Source organism: Halichoeres trimaculatus, unplaced genomic scaffold (assembly GCF_033239565.1).
Source record: "Halichoeres trimaculatus isolate MK-OKI-2021-1 unplaced genomic scaffold, fHalTri1.1 fHalTri1_scaffold_8, whole genome shotgun sequence".
Lineage (NCBI taxonomy): Eukaryota > Metazoa > Chordata > Actinopteri > Labriformes > Labridae > Halichoeres > Halichoeres trimaculatus.
In genome coordinates, this window is record NW_027437186.1 from 30,768,825 (window position 1) to 30,788,496 (window position 19,672).

General features: G+C 40.7%; 1 protein-coding gene and 1 long non-coding RNA gene across 2 annotated transcripts in view; one reads left to right on the forward strand and one right to left on the reverse strand.

The window, feature by feature from the left end:
* Positions 1-19,672, forward strand: part of LOC141795511 (zinc finger matrin-type protein 4) — an 84,382-nt gene that overhangs the window by 54,215 nt on the left and 10,495 nt on the right. Inside the window, exon 6 of the mRNA XM_074676417.1 lies at positions 6,535-6,631. Coding sequence (XP_074532518.1) covers positions 6,535-6,631 — 97 coding nt within the window. The remainder of the gene's footprint in view (positions 1-6,534; positions 6,632-19,672) is intronic.
* The window catches only part of LOC141795512 (uncharacterized), a 148,123-nt gene that overhangs the window by 45,118 nt on the left and 83,333 nt on the right, over positions 1-19,672 (reverse strand). The window lies entirely within an intron of this gene.

A 19,672-nucleotide genomic window follows, 5' to 3' on the forward strand; every position in this document is an offset into this window, starting at 1 on the left:
CGACCGAAACACATCACAAAATCCCCATGACATTTATATCGACACCATTTCTTCCTCTTGAATTTTTCTGCTATAATTGTGCAGACAGGGCACGGGGGAAAATGACGTTATTTTAAGCAGTTAGGTGCCAGACAAAATCCTAGGAGATGGATTACAGAGGTGGGCGACTGACTTCTTGCGGGGGTGGTTACTAAGCAGGGATGGAGCCCGCCTGACTCAGCTGTGTCTCTACATAAATCACGATAGGGGTAGAAACCCCTCAAGACAAAGCCGGCGCGCTGTCTCCTCTCTCCGGAGGCTCAGCAGAGAATTAGAGGCAGTGAGATAAGTGTCTGGAACTTGAGTGTATGTGTATGCACATGTGTGTGTGGTTGTGCGTGTGTGTGTGTGTGTGTGTGTGTGTGTGTGTGTGTGTGTGTGTGTGTGTGTGTGTGTGTGTGTGTGTGTGTGTGTGTGTGTGTGTGTGTGTGTGTGGACCCAGGAGAGGGTGAAGTACCAAAGCAGAGAAAATTGTGTGTAATTGATGACTGTGCCTGAGTTTGGAGACAGTGCTGACCTCGCCTCCCGTGAGACAGCACTTACTGTGACACAATCGCACATCGACTTACATACATGCACACATAAGACGTACTGCAGGCAGTGAAGATCAACACAGCATGTACCAAATACTAAAACAAGTCAGGGTGGTAGAACTTATGGCTCTGAAAATGTAATTATATTATGTGTGTATTTTTTCTTCAGATATTCTTTGATCTAAGTCAGAACTTTTCAATCAGCAAAATTTTTTTGAATATAGAATAGAATAGAATAGAATAGAATAGAATAGAATAGAATAGAATAGAATAAAATAGAATAGAATAGAAAATACTTTACTTATCCCCGAGGGGAAATTCAGGAGGAGTCACAGTAGCAATCAACAAAACAAAGTAAGAAAAGTCTATAATAAGTGAAAAAATGTACTTAACAAAATAGATGATGACAGCTTGTCCATCATTGTCCAGTCAGCCAGCCTCCACCTCCACAGGACTGAGCTTCTTCGGCGTCTGTTCAGTCTCTGTCTCCTGGATTCTGTCTGCTCACAGCAGACAAAGTCTTTTCAATGTGGCGTTGCCATCCCGTGTTAGCTCCATTAGCCATGTCTGTGAATAGCATGATGCTACCCTGCCTTCTGGTTTACTGTCTGTTGCTGGGTTAGCATGGCTAGCTTGTCCATCTTACTGGAGATAGATCTTACACTCCTAATAACGATGGATGGCAGGACAGGTCAATGTCATCACTTCTTAGCTCACACCTCAGAACCAGCCAACATCCTCAACTCTCTCACCTTGTGGGGAAACATCAGGCCTTGCACCAGTTAGCATTGACACGCTATAGACTGCTAATAGCTGATTTCACATGTAAACAATGCAGCCATGGTTTCATGTAGGATCTTTAGACAAACACAGGAGCAAAAAATAGTAAAAACATCGCTCAGACATAACTAGTTAGCATCCATGACCAGCAAATGAACCTTACAAGGTAATGATCCACTCCAAATGCAAAAATGACTAAAAAGAGAAGATAAAATGACAAGAAACAGACCAGGGAGAAAGAGCTACTGTAACAGGCAGCCACAATGGGGCAGCGCCTAGCAACAACCTATAATATATTAAATATAAATATATTAAATATGGTCTGATCAATATGTTCTTGTTATCAATGCTTTTAAAATGACTGTGTTTCATCTGCAAATACTCACGTAGGCTCTGTTAGAAGTATGATTACTTAACCTTCTCGCCTGTATTTTCTAATTTTATCATTTTAAGCTCATTGTTCTGGTTTAATGACCTCTTTCTCAAATGTCACCACTTTAATCACTGTTGTTTCCTCCAACAGCAGGCAGCTATTTCTAACAAAAACAGCTTTGTTTGAGTGTTTTGAAATTACCTGGGCAGTATCAAATAAAAGGCAGACACAGACAAAGCTAAAAACCAAAGCCAAAGAAAAGGGCAACCATTTGAAAATTACTAACCATCTTTCTTGCACAGTTTAACAAGATGCAAATTACAGTGCAAAGCACACCAGCTGCACTCACTGAGCCCATCAAATAAACACTTCTGCTTGGTCATATGACAAACCACATCAAGCACACCTTGGGTATCCTTTAACCATTCAGCCTCACTGGCCCTGACAGAGGAGATCATGCAAAGTTGTGTCACAAAGCGGGTTATTAACATGATTCATCAACCCAGGGTTACCGTGAGCAGTTTCACATGAATGGAGCAGAGTTGGCAGCGTATGAACACCTCTGCAGTCAGCTGATCTTCTCATTAAACATACTCTTTGCAAACTGTGATATTAAAAAAATATGATTAAGTTGAGCATGTCATCCTGATTGAAAATGACTAAGACACAGCTGAGTCTGATAAATAAATTTAGAAACTGGAAGATTTAGAGAGTAAATGTGCAGATTAGACCTAATCTTTTTTTCCATCACTAGCTAACATCAGACCCGACTGTTTTGTATAAAACTCATTTGTTGCTCCGATTAATCCTCGTGGTGTCAGTTTTTGGCATAATATTACAGCAACAGCACTTAAGTATCAAACTTTACAAAGTATGATGATTATAATTATGAATATAAAAACATGAGTCTGAGTGATTAGCACATATGATTTTACATCTTATTAGAAAAACATTAAGCCTTTCAGTATTAGCCTGATTCTCCATTAAAGGAAATTGACTCAGCGTCTGGGTCCTGTTCACCCTGTGGGGATTCTAATTTGTATAACCACCTATTCACTATACATCACTCCTTATGCTCAAGGTCACTTCATATGAATGCTGATGTATTACTGCTTTACATTATCTTTCTCATACACCAAAGTTTTTCAAACACCTTTTTGTTTTCATTACCTCCGCCAAGGAGTTTATGTTTTGGGGAGAGTTTGTCTGTTTGTTTGTCTGACTGTGAACAACAACTCAAAAAGTAACAAACTGATCTTGATGAAATTTTCAGCAAATGTTCAAAATGGGATAAAGAAGAAGTGATTACATTTTGGAGGTGATCCAGATCATCGTCTGGATCCAGGTTTTTTTTTTAAAGGATTCGTTATCATTGTGAGATAGGGCTGTTTTCACCTTATGTGTATATACCTCCATGATAAATGGTTGGATTGCTTTGCAAGACAATACAAGACAAGGTCACGATAGTTTCTGACAGATGTAAAAGTATGATCCAGATCCTGGCAATATTCAGGATACTAAGAACCAAAATATGAAATATGTACTGGGTCGTCATCATTTTCAACACTGTCCGGTAAAAAATTATTGTACAAACTTGCAACTAACACTAAATAGTAGCAGACAGTCTGCTGAAAGGGAGTATAACATTAAAGAAGGACTAAAATGTTGTGTGAAAAACACAATATGCTCGGGGGGTCTGCACTCTTTGAGTGCTTTTCTAGTTCTCAAACTAAAGTTGTTTTAAATTTTGGGAACAGTTTTTTGTTGACTGCTAAACCTTGAGCATCAATTCCATATGGAACAATATCTGCGCTTAATATAAAAGCAAAAGCACTAATGTTCCCTGTCCTTTAATTTACACATATAGATATCTCTTTGTTCTAAAAGTGATGATGCACACTTTCTGCTTAAAATCAAACTTGCTGGAAAACTAATTAGTCTCCATAGGAGCATTTTGTGAAGTAAAAGTCCACTAGGATTCAACTGTCTTTCACCCAAAGCAGAGCCCCGTTCTGTTTTAGTATTTGTGATATATTCCAGTGAGACGCACTGTCAGGTCTTTGCTGCAGACTGTTGGTTTTGATGGCATCTCAATGGGCTTCTTTTTGGATCCAGCTCCTTTTTAATCTCACTAAACCTACAGCGTATAGCACAGCACAAAGGCTTTGGGGTAGTGAGAGCTTTGTTAGCTGTTATCCGGCCACTACAGTGAATTAAATTACCCATGAATACCTTACAGTGAGGCTCTCAGATGCAGCGGTCCCAGAGGAGGACGATGGAAAATAGAGGAAGCTCAAATAAGAAATGTAACTTGATGTTCAGTGGTGGTACAGTTTGAGCATCACTTCCTCCTTTTCATCTCATACACATCTCACCGTTTAGCTGGTTATGTTCATGTAATATTATATTTCACAGTCCTTTGTGCTGACCACTACCTGAAACACTCCAGAGACTCACAAATAAAAGATGCTGCAGTTAGAGCTTGGCAGGCTGTCGTAATGGAACGAGCCATGAGCATCACGCTCCAAATGGGTCATAAATGTTTTCTGAGCTCAGACTAACCTAAAATATATCGTGCTGAATTTCTCTACAACAAGGCTCTCAAAGAGAACATGCACAGAATGCAGCTCATTACTTTTTTTGACAAGCATTTAGGCGTCTCCTCCAGGGGGGCCCGAAATGCCAGAAGACTCTTAAAGGACAGCCACAAACAGCTCCACACCCACTGCCTCAGCTCATCTCACCCCCTCTTTTCTCTTTCCCTGGCATATCTTGGTGTGTAATTAACAAGGCTTAGAACACCCTCACAAATACACGCTGCATGCTGTCACTCGCTTACTCGCATAGCACACACACTTCCCTGCATGTAATTACCATGGATTAGGGCACAATGATGTCTTATGCCAGAGCTGCTCCACCAAGCAAAAAACTGTGTCAGTGCATGTGGCCTTGTGTTTGTATGTTTTTAAGTGTGTGTGCCCAGAGACTGGCGTGCATGCACATTTTCTGGCACGGACACAAACTGCAGCATATTGTGCGTCGGTGCGCCTCGTCCAGGCGGCGAGGAGGTGGCATCAATCAGGCTAAAAGCAAGGCGGCTGCCTTTGTGTGTGCGCACAGACACACATGCACATAAACCTCACTTAATCGTGTATACAAGAAAGGACCTCTTTGTGTAATCCTTGCAGCAGTGTAGAATTACAGGAGGAAGAATGAGAGACTTATCTTTCCTTTCTTTTCCAAATTATCTCTTCCTCAATTAATGGCCTTTTCATTTAGAGAGGACAGAAGTAATGACATTTTAGTCGACTGAATGTATTATCTCTCTCTTCTACACACATAACTCCTAATGGATGCGAAATATCAACATTTACGCCAAAACAGAGCTCACTCAGGGCGACTAATTCAGTCCAGACTTCTTTTGTAAATGACTGCTTGTCCTTAATCACCCCTGAAACTGGCACAGACAACAGGGAGTTGATCTGCCACATTATGCAGCTCTGGCTCGGTATAAATGACCTCCCACCACTTCCTCTAACTGTATTACAACTTCATCTCCCAACACACTTCTCCAATTACCGCCACAGAAGGTCAAAAGGTGATGGAATACAGTGGCAACTCATAAATCTCAAGGACAGTAATGACAGGAGGGAAAAGGGCACCCACGCACACACACACACTCACCTGAGATAAGGTACCACACCCAGAATTCATCACTTAAAAGGATAAAAATGATAAAAAGCACAGCGAGGAGAAGGCTGCACGGACAGGCAATTTCAAGCAATTTCTTTTTGACTGCCTTGTCACACAACCCTGAACCGTCAAGGTTCTTTATCTCTGATCGGAAAGTTGCGCAGAGACAGCCCCGCAGTGTGCAAAACGGGAGACAACAAAAATAGCACTCCGTTGCATCTCTGTCGGAGAACACACAGCTTGTCATGTCATGCTGATGATTGCTCCGGCCTCATCCGCACAGAGAGTGTTTCCTCTGCTTCCACTGCCCTCCTGAAAGAAAGTGGATTTCAAAAACCAGTGCTGCTGTGGTGCTGTGGCTGAAACAATGCCCATGTCATGTTTTCTACCGTTGCTGTTAAACACCAGCATGCATTTTACATCACTTGTGCAGCACGGCGACTCATTATCATCCCCAACGTCTGCAGCTCCACTGCTTCATCTTCTCCTACAGATCTTGTTTTTCGCCGGAAATCAACTCTCCGCTCTCTCCGCTATTATCAGCACATCTCCATCCTCATCCATCTATTTTTGGGAGTTCATCTCGACCACCTGCAAACCCTCTAATTAGTTCACATCTGTGTCTGAGGCACGCTATTTCAAGCACACATCCACCAATACAATACAAATGTGTGTGCATGCACAGCTGTGCACAGTACCACACACACGCACACACACACACACAACCCTGTTCTTTTCCTTCCTTTGTACTTTCCTAAAGCTCCTCACCCTGTTAGGTTTAAGTTTCAAAAGGGAAGAACGGAGGGAGTGATCTGAGGATCTAGAAATGCAACTAGCTTCCTGCTAATGATCATTATAATCAAATCTTTTTTTCAGATGCACTCTAATTAGGAAAAATTACCCAGCACTGCAGAGTGTAAAAATAAGACACTTATTTAGTGGCGGCTGAGGTTTCTATTGTTGCTCACATTGGGCTCGGTGCCGCCGCTGCTGCTGCAGATGATTCAGATGAAGATGATGATATTATCTTTTGAAGCATTTTTAAAACCATACTTGCTGAGAGTACCCTCATCCTAACCTCTGCACCTGTGTGGTTCTGGGTGTGTTTCCCTGCAGGTTTGCGTAGTAGTTACTCCTGCAGTGTCTGCAGCGTGGTCCTCAACTCCATCGAGCAGTACCATGCACACCTCCAGGGCTCCAAGCACCAGAACAAGTGAGTACAACATATTCCCGTTTTTTAACTCGGTGTAACTTCACTAAATTCAGGCAAAAGATAAATGCACACAGAATCTGACAGGTACGCCAACTTCCTGCTCCTTTTTGCCAGTTGTTTGGAGGTGTTAGAGGAGAGTTTCAAGGTTTTCTCTTCTGTTTCTCAACAACTTTAAAACTTTCTCTTTGTATAAGTAAGCAAGAAGAAAACTATGAATTCACAAAGGGAAAATGTTTTGAAACTGGGCTTTTTCTTATTTTATACAAATCTCTGCACAGACATTAAAGAGACAGAAAAGACTCAGGCTGCTTTGTACCTGTATGTGTGAGTGTTCTATTATTGATCTTACTGATTTCTTGTTTGTTGAAGATTAACATTAATGGTCTTTTGATATTTGTTTCTTTTAATGCATAAACAATGCACTGAGGGACACATAAATTCAAGATGGAGATGCACCCACCCACTGCACACCTAACCCCATCAAAGTCCATGAGATCTCAGTGCTCCAGCTTTGGGGGGGACAGGCTTTGCTCTGACATCAGGATGGCTCCAAATATTAAACCATTTTCTATTTTCAACAAGGAGTGCCTTTGCACTCTATTGTTTAAAGGAAGCTGACACAGTTAAAAAAATTCAACTTGTTCTTTGTATTTATACGTGTTCGATATGCTGAGGCTTTGAATTTTAAATATCTGATTGCTGCTTTAGCACAGCCTGCTTTCACAGGATGGAGCTCCTTTCAGCTTCACGTATAAGCTATTTAGAGAGACGTGGAGCTGAATGTGAAAGCACAATGGGAAGGAGGTGATTTCATTATACAAACTCCCATCACACAATGAGGTGGTCATTTTCAGGACTTATCCAAGAAAAAGCAATCCCAGTCGGTGTGACGGAAATTATTCCCAGCAGCAGGAACAGAGCGTGCTATGGACTGGTTACATTTCATGCATTTCACATGAGATAGCTGCCAGCATGGCTATAGGCTATGTTTGGTGCATGTGTGGCTCCTTTTCTATTTAAAGCAGAGGCATGGAAATGAGGTGCTTTATGAATGAAGCATTTGTCAGATAAAAGGCTTCTCAAGGATGAAATTTTTGTTACTGCGGATGCTTCCTCCTTCTTATTGGTGAGTTGAAAGAGGTTAGGCCCTTCAGCTGAAGAGTCTGTATTTACTCACCCTGGGGCATAACTTGTCTGGGCTGCACATACCAAACTTCTACAAACAAGTTAACTCTTGGACTGAAGGTGGTGGGTGGGTGAGAAAAACAACAGCAGTGGTAAGGCTGAGAAAGGCAGAGAGGGAGGGAGGTGAGACAAACAAAAACAGAGATTCTCTAAGGTTAAAATAAGGTTTGTGTTCGTGTGTATGGTCTGCTGGCCGCTGTAAATACATTATACAGCAGTGTGTGTTATATACTGTTTACACAAAAACAATGGTTATCAGATTCTTCACCTGTCCTCTTGGACTCTTGACGCAAAAACTGAATTCTACAAGACAGCCAGCTTTACAGCTCACGACTGTAAAGAATACAGTTAAGCCAAATAAGTGACAGACTGACCTTTCCTTACTTCAAACTCGCTAAAATTAAGAAACAGTCTCCTGAAATAAATAACAAACAACCCCACTTCACACATAAAGCATGAGTGCCACGCTGCGCATACTAGATGCATCTCTGGAGCGCTGCATGGCACAGTGCAGGGCAGCCCCCAAAGCAGCTAGATACCTGAGATCACAAGACCACAGGAGAACCATATGTTCCTGCAGGAATCCCACCATGACAACATACTTTCATGGTAATTAATTAGTATGTTAAACTCACCTGGCCCTCCAAAAACTTCAGCAGCTTCAGTCCATGCCTTCTCCTTCCTGTTTGTGTCTTATTGAATTCCAAAGTTTTTCACCTACAAGATTAACTTTCCTTGTCCAAAACCTTGCATTTCCTCTAGATCTGACCTGCTGATGACTCCCGGCCATGTACCAGTGACGTAGTTTTGATAAACAAGGATGAGATTTTCGATCCGGATCCAGAACATGGTGCTTTATTTTGAAATGACCGGACACTCTGATCATTTTCATGTTTGATTTCCTGTTTGATATGAACTGCTCTGCAGAAATTCACGGGATTCTGCTGTGAACTCTGGCAAAAATAGACTTGCAGCATAGGGCTGAACGATTTTGGAAAATAATCTTATGGCAAACTTTTGGGACCAATATTGCGGTTGCGATTTGGCATGCCATTTTTACATTATTTACTAAACACAAGCAATAAGTCATTCTATAGTATGACCAACACGGCAAGGATACAAGTCTTTTCTGTACTTCTTAACTGATAAAGGAACTCTGAAATTTCACTGACCTCCAGTTGTCAGTGAGAGTAACAAACCATACAGAATGAAGTGAACAAGGGGTCCGGCTCTGCCAGCCACAGTCATTCAACTGTGTGGATCTCTGTAGCTCACAGGGTTTTTTCCAGAAAAACCAGCAGATTGACTTTTGCCGGTTTAAGGTAGAGTGAGTAATGTTTACTTTATTCCCTCCAGGTCTGTGTGCATGAAACTGTTTTCTTTTTTGTTTATTTTTTGCAGTCTTTGCGATTTGAAAATTGCATTCTGTTACATTTCATCAAAGCAAGATGACTTTTTGGTTTCTCACTCCTTGTTGACTAATTTCCATCCAGTTTTGAGAGCTGCTGTTGTGATTTGAATTTTAAACTCTTGTCACCTTTTCAATACAAGAGACAGCACCAAGAATAGTGACGAGATTCAAAGTATCATTCACAACACTTTCCCCAGTATCAGGATAACACCAGGTGATTCTCAGACGTGCCAGAGGTCGTGTAACTTTGCTGAGCAGATGGACCTGCCTGATTCAGTTTCTGAAATCCTGCAGATCCATCTTGCCAGACTCCATTGACCAACAAATTCACTCGGCTAAATTCTTACTGGCCCAATGAGGGAAGAGAGGCGGGAGCTGCGGAAGTGACGAGCAGACATGACGTCAGCAGACTTTTGAACTTGTCAGCGTTCCTTTGATTCTTAAGTTAACTTTACAAAAACAGCAGCAGTCGTCAAACACCATTATCACAGCTGTTTCTTGTGTTCCTGTAGTTGTTTGTCTATTGTTTCTCAGCAGCCATGCACAAAAGCTACGTCATACCGTGGCTTGATGTTGATTGGTCTGTGGTGAGTGTGTCAATCAGAACGGTCGTCCAATCACCAGCTGCTGATTTTTTTGAAGGTCCCGCCTCTGAAAACAAATCTGAAGAGCCGCTACCCTGATGGACTAGTGAAATATTTCTGTGCCGGATATATTAAAGTATCCGTCTGGCATGTCAGGTTAGGGGTTGTGAGTAGCCTGTAGGAATATGTACACAATGTCTTGATGTCTGAGTCTCTTTCAGGAGAGAACAATAGAAAGACCTTACATTCACACCGACAGCTGTGTTCATTCAATCAAGCATGTGGCGGAGTAGAGGTACCAGACAAGGTCAAAAAAACAAAACAAAACAAAACAATGACGCCTTTGAAAAAACATGACAAGTGACACTCATCAACTGGAACCAAGTCAGAAAGATATGATGAAGCCCATCCTGTTTTTAGATTCAGGGGAGATGAGCTGCTGTCAGATAAAGGGATGAAAATAACTACTGATTCTACACAAATAAACCTTGATGAACACCAAATGAAGGTACATTGTTTTCACGAAAACTGCAGCAGTAAACAGCAAAGAACTTCCTGCTTTTTGTAAAGTAGTTGCAAAAACTGCCCAGTGGCGGAAACTCAACACAAGAGCAGAGGAGCAAACGATCTCAAAGAATGACTAATTAAAAAACTGAAAACAAAGGTGACTGACATCCTTGAAAAATGTCACACAGCAACAGAAACAGAGGCTGACTTAATGGTTGTGTATGAATCTCTTTGTATTCGTAATTGTTTTGAGCACCCTACTTATTTCACATGAAAAATTTGATATTTGGCACTGGTGATGTTGCATTGCAGGAGGGCGATAATGTAATGCCATATTAATATTTTGTCCTAATATGCATCCAAAATAAACATCACTTCATTTTCATGCAATGTGAGCGTCGAAGCCAAAAACTGCCTCCACAGTCTCCACCAGTGCTGGTGCAGCCAAAGCATGCACAACAGTCTGCATCTAACCAAGGAACTGAAAAAGTCTGAGCTAATGTCTCTAAAGCTGCTGAGGTGCAGAAGGGAAATGGTTTGTGGGCTGAAATTGGATTAGCCTCAGGTTTTAAAAGGCAAAATTTGACTCAAAAGCCAAAAGTCAAATCCTTTTTCCTCCTACAGAGGCTGCTAAACAGCCATTAAGGGAGCTATGCTGTGATGTGCTGAGGGGAACAGACTGCAGCTGTACCAGAATTTGGCTTAGAACAGTCAGGGCACCAGATGAATCATCCAAACAGAGTTAAATTGAGAAATTGTATTGACTTAACACTGAAGATTTGACTTTGTTCCTCTCTTATCAATGTTTCCAGGAGTGGTCTAGTGATGTTGAATAGTGGAAGTAACTGCAGAGTTGGTAAAAGACTGTTTGGCTAGATAGAAAAGTCCCACCATGTTTTGGGAGAGACTGAAGGTCTAGCTCTAAAGGTTAATGCCTGCAGAAAGCAATGTCCATTACTGACCACACACCAGTAAGCAAGACACTGAATGCTTAATACAGCTTTTTGGCCACTAAACCAGCCTGCTTGAAAGCGTCAGCTAAACTTCTAAAAAGTGTGATTGTAGAGATGTATATCTGTGCACACAAGCTTTAAATTGTTGGGCAAATGGTGGCCCATAATTCTCCTTTTGTCAGTTTTACTGTCGTAAAGCGGAGAAGAGGGCAGACACACTGAAAGAGTCATGTTTATGAGGGAGAGAAAAGAAGAGTAGGCAAGACTGATAGACGCAGGAGAGACAGTTATGCACCACAAACACAGGGAGACAGATGGGGAAATAGATGCAGAGAGACAGAAAGGCACATCATGTTGGAGGCAGAGGCAAAAGAAATAAAAAAAAAGGGCAGAGAGATGGCAAGAGACTGGGACAGAAATGATAAGAGGAGACGGATGGACATGGAGAAAAGTACTAATACGGACAGAAACAGGATGTACTGGAGCCAGAGAGGTGAAGGTGAAACCAAATTTCTGCAAAAATCTCTGTAAATTGAAGTGAAAGGTGGAGCCAGAGAGATAAGAAGCAGATATAGAGAGGACACCGACAGCTGCAGAGCATCACCACTTTCTAGATGGAGAGGACGGATTGACAGGACATCAACGGAAAGAGGGCAGTGAGACACAGTCGAGAGGCTCCAGGGAGATTTACATGAGATGTTCTGATTACTGGATATTGGAAAGAGGGAAAGAAAGCATCTCATTTACCTTATCAGACAGGAATACAGGAAGTAGCGATGGGTTGTGTGCTCCTATTTCACAGCAAAGGGACAAACTCTTATTTTGTCAAATAAATATGGAGGCCACTGCATCAAAACTTTGATAAGATTATAGCTTTGGAAACAGATCTACAATCAGATTTCAACCCAAAGCTGCTTCAAGGAAACAAACACCTTGTTTACTTTGAGAACAAAGATGTAAGTCAGAGAAATCTGGCTGGTTTTTACCGACAGAGATTTATGCTTTTAGGGGCAAACAAACCTGCACTCACCTCTATACAGCCCTGCAGGAAGGTGCAGGGTTTTGTTTGTATGCAGCCAGAGTGTGTGGTGTGTCTTTGCTCTGCTCTTCTTGCTGTCACACCTTATAGAGCCACTACACAGCAGGTTGATCTCACTCACAGACACACACTGTACACCCCACAGTGCAGAGCTAGAGAGCAAGAGAAAAGGAGACTTCAGTGTCCCCACTTTACTACATTTTCTTTAAGTAACGACCTGTGGACTGTTTGCTGGAAGCTCAACACCACTGCCCACTAATGAACTGGTGGGACTGTCCCAAACACAGCAAGATAAAAAAAAAGTTTGACAGAACATTCAGAAGTTAGATCCTCTGCATGTACACACTGTACCACTGTGCTGCTCTGAAGTTGTTTCCACCTGAGACTTTTAAAGCTGCATGCTTAAAACAATACAGTCTCTAACAGTATGTTCAGTGGCAGCAGAGAGGGCCACAGATCTGTTTTTAGCCAAATCTGACTGTAAAAAGCATAAAGAGAGAGAGAGAAGACAGCAATAGTCCAGAGAAAAAGAATTTAAGTAAACAGAGAAAACAAAAGCAATGAAACAGAAACTGAAGTGTGGACCATTTCTGTGCCCACACTGTTTAAAGTTTGGTATTCTGACAGCCCTAATCCCAAGCATTTAATCCCCTGAGGTGTTTTATTTTTGCAGGTCATCTTACTGTTCATGCATTTTGTGCTCCATGACAAATAATACTTCCTGCCGCAAGTTTCTGACAAACTCTTGAAGGCCCCATCACTCTCAGCCCAAGAGTGGTTCCAAACTTCAGGCTTTGCTCTTTGGTGCAATAAAAGTAATCCATTTAGTTGAGTGACTATTTTTGTACCAGATCTTTTGTCAAACTTGGGCATCTACATGAAAAGTCAGCTAGTTGGTCATATTTCTCCTGCCTCACTGGTCTGCAGCAGCAATACTCATCAGTCAAACAAATGATTCTTATTTTTTAGGACCCAAAACGATGGTCACAGCTTATCTATTGACTGTTGTATGACTACTGAACATTAGCATTTCAGAAGATGGAGATGACATTGTGTGTAGGCTGTGTCTGGTGAAACTAGTATAACTGCTTTTGGCGAAATAATTAGAACACATACATTGAACATGTGTGACTAGGGATGGGAATTGATAAGATTTTGTCAATACAGATACCCTTATCAATTCTGTTTATCGATCTTATTCTTTATCGATTCCCTTATCAATTACTGTTGTGAATTTTCTTGGTACAAAAAGTAGCTTTACAGGTTTTCTGTGTCAACAACATTTAAATGAGTTTATATTGTAAGTAAATAAAATGTAATTAGTCCCTGGGTCTGGATATTTCTGGGCATAATTATACAGAAACAGGCAAAAAATTGCACACAATGTGACGTTGATGTACTGTTTTTTTTTTTATATATATTAAAAATTCAAGTAGGCCATCTAGTGTCTCAAAGTGGTTATAGTAATGGTTTAGGCTGTTTGGAAGCTTTGCATAGCTATGAAGTCAGCCATGAGTCTTTCAATTGCCTGTTAGCTTTTGACATTTGAAATTCTCAGTATTTTTTACAAAGAGTTGATGTGATATGTTTCTGTGATGAAAGTTAAAATTCTATTCTGAAGCTTAAGTTATATTGATGTATGCTAACTGCTAGCATATCAATGCAGTTTCCCATATACGTTAGCATCAAGCTTGCGCTATTCTGTTATTTTGGTAAAAAAAAATGTGATTTATATCATTTCAAATGTACTGAATATGAATCTCCTGAGAGAGAGTAATGTTCATTTCTTTATGAAGTCAGTTCTTCAGGAAAACTTCAAGCTGAAAATCCTGAAATCGATAAGGGAATGGATAAGGGAATCGTTAAGCACAAAGGCTAACGATATCAGTGGATTGGAACATATCTTATCGATTCTCAACAGGAACCTGTTTTCGATTCCCATCCCTATGAGTGACCCATCTTTTTTCTTTGCCTAACTGGAAATACTATGTAGGATTTTTTTTTAACAGTAGCCTATACAAACTTATGACTTCTCCAGTCATGGCTTCAGCATATCAAGCCAGATTTCAGCAAAAACAACTGTTTCATGGCAGCTACGGCAACTCTCTATGAGCATGCTATTACACCATAGGCAAAAGTACCATAAATAGAGAACTGTCTTGCTACACACATGCAACATGTCAGTCAATAAAAGTGATGTCTGGATAAACTTTGACAGAAATGATGACATTAATTTCCAGCTAATATATGTGGTGTTAAACTTGCATGCCATAGATGGATGCTCAACCACATGTGCTCAAAGCACAAGGAGAAAACAACGGAGACAGGCAGCCTTGCATCACGTCAATTGCTAGCTCTGTTGGCGTTGTGACAAAGCCCTGTTCGTATGATGAAACAAGAAAGGAGAAGATTAGCCTGCTAATACCAAAATGGTAACAGGAGATATGCTCAAATCAAGTTTTGTAGAAGGTGAAGGCTTCAGAGAGCTGATGGCATTTGTCAAGCCAGAGTACAAGCCAGGGTACAACATCTACGAGAGGTGAAAAGATGTACATAAAGACTTTAATTACAGTCTAAGAGGTCTGTGTCCAATGTACCTGATTTTTGTCTATGGTTAAAAGTAAACAAATGAGTTATATTAAAGTATTTGAATATTCAATCATTAGACATTTAGAGTATTTTAATATAGGAATTACTGAAAATTATCATCCCTAATCCCTATTCTGGATGGTGATGAACTGGATTATCTGATTTTATGTGCCAAGGATCCAGTTCTGAAGAAATCTCAAAAAGGGATCAGGTTGCTCCTCTTGTTTTTTTCTTGGTCTAATATCACTGCATAAGATTGTAGCATTATGATAAGCTTAGCAGGATGTTAATGACTCGAGAGAATACAATAAATCTGGTTTATTTTGTTTGTTTGTTTTTTTTACAACAAAAGGATCTTAAGGGTTTTATTAAAACACTGCTTTTTAAACCAATTATTACACATCCAACTGTTTTTGAAATTGTACAGAAATGATAAATTCCCTGTGTTTTGGTGATTATTCATGAGCATTTCCACTTTGAGTGAGAACGGTCCAGCACTTGGCACAAACATGTCTCAAATATGTAGTTTTAGGTTGTGTATTTACTCCCTTTGGCTAAAGTATGGCTACAAATTCCTTATTTCTGTTTCTTGAGCTGCAGCGCTATGGATTGTGTATAATTCCCTTCAGCAGCATTCGCTGGATTGCAGGCAGTGTGCATAAAGTGTGAAAAAGTCCATGAGAGAGCCCTCAAAGCACGAGCGATTTCACAGTGCGACAGCCCTGAGCCCTCGCAGACTTACTGCAGGCACGCGTGCTGAATTCTTTTAAGTCCATGAGACTGAACACTGGTACTGGAAATGAGTCTTGCCAGCTCTGTTGCACTGCTGTACCACTGTATCGATCCTCTGGGAAACATAGAACATGGCCGAAGGTTCCACCTCATCGACCTCACTTCCCCTGCCTTCACCCAGTCGCTCAGGTGAAACACAATACGAGTACAGGAGAGTGTGTTAGAGAGCGCTTTAGGCAAAGACTCGCTGACAAATACACAGACACACACAGCCAACCCGTCCCTGCATCAGTGTGCGTTACATTTTAGCCTTGAAATCAGAGTAGCAGGGGTATGATATGATAGCAAATAATGCAGCTGTCACACTTTATTGTGCAGCAAAGTGTGTAAAGTGTCACTTTTCTGCTGACATACACACGCACACCAAGGCTGCAGCACAAATATGAGCTCAGACAGCCTTTTAGGCAGCGCAAGTTTAGAAGTAAGAGGACATAAGGACCCATGAATGAGGCCTGTGCATGTCAGTGTGGGTTATTTCTGTGCACGGCAGAAGAACGAGCAATTCTTTTAATGTCTCCTCCCTTAAAGAACAAGCTGTCTGATTGTGGAGTGTTCGCCTGCTCAGATGTGTTTTATGTATCTGTGTGTGTAGAATGTGTTGGAGTACTTATGGGAACAGGCTATTCAGATTGTTCCCTTCATATCTCTGGGCTGTTCACGGGGCGGACAAGGCTTTGCGTAAGTGACGTGAGATCTTCAACCCTAACTTGGGGAGTGAGTGTGTGTGTGTCTGTGTGTATGTATTTCTGTGGGTTGTGTGTGTGTCTTTTTTCACACTCAGGATGAGCTTTGGCTTGTGTAAGGAGCTTTTTGGAGGAGACGAAAGCGCAGCTGACAGCGGCAGGGGATTAGCTCTCACCGCAGAAACATCCATGAAAAGTGTGTGTGTGTGCATCTGTGTCTGTTTGTGTGCATTTGTGTATGCGTGATGTTTGGCATTAGGAATGTGTCATCAGAAAAAAACAACAGATTTCTCCATTCTTTAAACAGTTGGATGTTCTCTCTGCCAGCTCTCTCTATCTGCAGCATGCATCTGCTCCATGCACGGTCAGCTGCAGGTCATTTGAAACGCTGTAGACTCCGCACAGTCGCTCCTGTCTGGCTGCTGTAATTGGACCTGTACAGGGTGATAACAGCAGAGATACAACCACAGAGCCCCAGCAGAACATTTTTAGTTTGCTCTGTTTGATAACTTGAGCCAACTTAGCTGGCTAGCAGACAGGGACACAAGTGGGCAGCAAGAAATACTGAACTAAATAGAGAAACTTTAAATCTCATGTTGGATCCTGACTGAAGACTCTTTAAAAATAATGGCTGGTTTGGAAAAATAAAAGAGGAAAAATTAAAAATGAACATAAGGCCGTCAGCACAGCTGAATTGGTTATTCTAACCCTACAGCTGTAAAATCTGGCAGGCGTTCTGTTGAAGACAGGCTGTTCCCAGTGGTGACTGTGGGCCTGCCTTCATACAGTGGTTTTTCATCTAGTTTTAGCAGTTAAGAATTTATTTAAGGTAAACCAGAAGGCCATCTCTTTGCAAGAGTTACAATAAATAGTTTCAAACTTTTAATAGCTGTTTTGGGAAGGCAGTGTTGGCAGGATGAACTTAATTAATGTGCAATGTAGTGACACATTTAAGGTCAGTCCTGTCATTGTTGTGCTAAGTGCATTAGGAGTGAGTATTAGCAAGAATTTCCCGATACGCTACGCATCACAATACTTGGTCACGATACAATAATTTCACAATATATCACAATATTGTGATATATTGTGATATTCTACCCAGTTAAAGGAGCTGCAAGGAGTTTGAAAGTGATCTTGAAAAAGTCACCCTTCTAGATATATGCCTAATCGTAATCCACACCTTAAAATGAGATTATCAGTGCCAATATTGCTGGTTACAGTTTATTTTAATTTGCTACTTCTTAGCCTCCTGACCAGGCCAACCAACTGTCGACTAACTGTCAGACAGGAAAAGGACAGAAGAGCAGAAGAAAGCTAAACAGGAGAAGGCTAATTGGCCTTTAGCTTGGGCTGTATCACCCCATAACACCGAGGCTAAGCTGTTTGTGAAAATGTTTATACCAACACACATGCAGCAGTTGTTTTGCAGTGGTCTGTTCAAACTTTAGAGTCTATCAATAAAATGAAGAGTGAGGTTACGTTAGCTCTGCTTCTTAGATGACTGGCAGCACATAACCAGGATTTAACCAGGCTGCCAGCTGCACTAAATATAAACGGCTACTAAACTACTTACAAACTGACAGTGTTTACTTGTTGTCACATTAGCCTACAGATACGTTGGAGCATAGGGCTAACATAGTCGGCTACAACAACGTTTGCTTGATATCATGTTTTAATTTGTTTCGATTCCAATCTCCATTTAATTCCAAAATAAACACACGCCTCACTAAAAGTAATTTACAACAGTGTGCGGAGACTCTGGGCCACAAGGTGGCAAAGGAGTTCATTCAAGACAGATCCTCCTCTGCATCTTTAACTACTTGTTAAAAACAACTTTTCTATTTTATGTGTTTGAAATAATAAAAGTCATATGCAGTGTTTTATACACACACTGAAAACATTAAGTGCATCAAGCTTGTCACTTAAACTATTATGACATTAGATTAATGTTGCAAAAGAATGATTGGGTGAAAGATGTGGTCAGTTGGTGAAACTGATAAATGTCACTTAGCGTAACCAATGTTACTCATAAAAAACCTAATATTGCACAATACATGACCATGATTATTATTTTATCAGTCTACTGCACTGTAAGAATTGAACTCAAAATGATTTTAAACTAAATGACCCAAGAATAGAGAGAAAGCAATGATGCTTACTGCATCAAAACCCACATTATCAAGTTTAGGAATAAGATATGTTCAATGTACTTTGAGATTTGATACGATACACATCACAATACTTGGGTCACAATACAATAGTATCACAATGTATCACAGTATTGTGATATTTTGCGACATTCTACACAGTTAACTAAGAAAAAATAAAGCTGATGTGTATGTATTAAATCAAAACATTTCTCAAGGACTAAGGAAACAATGGTGTCTATGGCATGCTGACTTTCTCATTACAACAAAAACCCACATTATCAAGTTAAGAAATTTGAAACTTTTACTTTGAGATGATATTTATCATACAGTCTAATAGCAACATACATCTACCGTGGTGGAAATGTGGAAGTTGTAGTTTACTTCCAACTCAGCTAAAATATGAATTTTTATTTTCACAAAAACCTGGATATTGAGAGTTAAAGTATTGATCTTATATCAGTGGTCAAAGTATTAAGATATATTGCTGTATCAATATTTTTTCACACCTCTTAACAACTTGCACGGTCTGCTGATGTTTCAACACAAAGTTTCATCCAGATTTGTTGTGAGAGTAACTTGCACTGTGTTGGTCTTTTTTCCTGAGCTGACTAATTTAGAGCTCCAGAATCCAATTAGAGCCCAAAGTTTGTGAGTCATTAAAGTTCTGTGTTAGTGCAGTTACAGATCTCTTTGTGGTTCCCCCATGTTTAATTCCACTATAAGATCATTCAAAAAGAAAAGATCTTCTCTGGGCCTGTTAAACATTTATGCACTCTAACAGTATATTTGTCCACATCAGCCCCAATAATATGAGCTCTAAGTGGCTGCTGATTCATCTGTCAGGCTCTATTATGTAGATCCAGCTTTTTCTGGTTAAACATTGTTCCTATTAGAATCACCCGGCAGTCTGAAGCATTAAAAAGTGGTTATGGAGCTCATAGTCGAGTTAGAACATGTCCTACGGGCTCTGGTGGCTCTTATGCAGCCTGAAAAGTTTTTGTCCAAGTATACATGCATTAAAACAAAATAAGAATAAAACAGACACAGGCACTAATTAGCCCCTCAGAGTCCACGAGAGAGGAAACAAAGCCACCAGTAAAGCACGGCTCTCTTGATGGGAACTGTCAGCAGGGTTGTAATCCGAACCA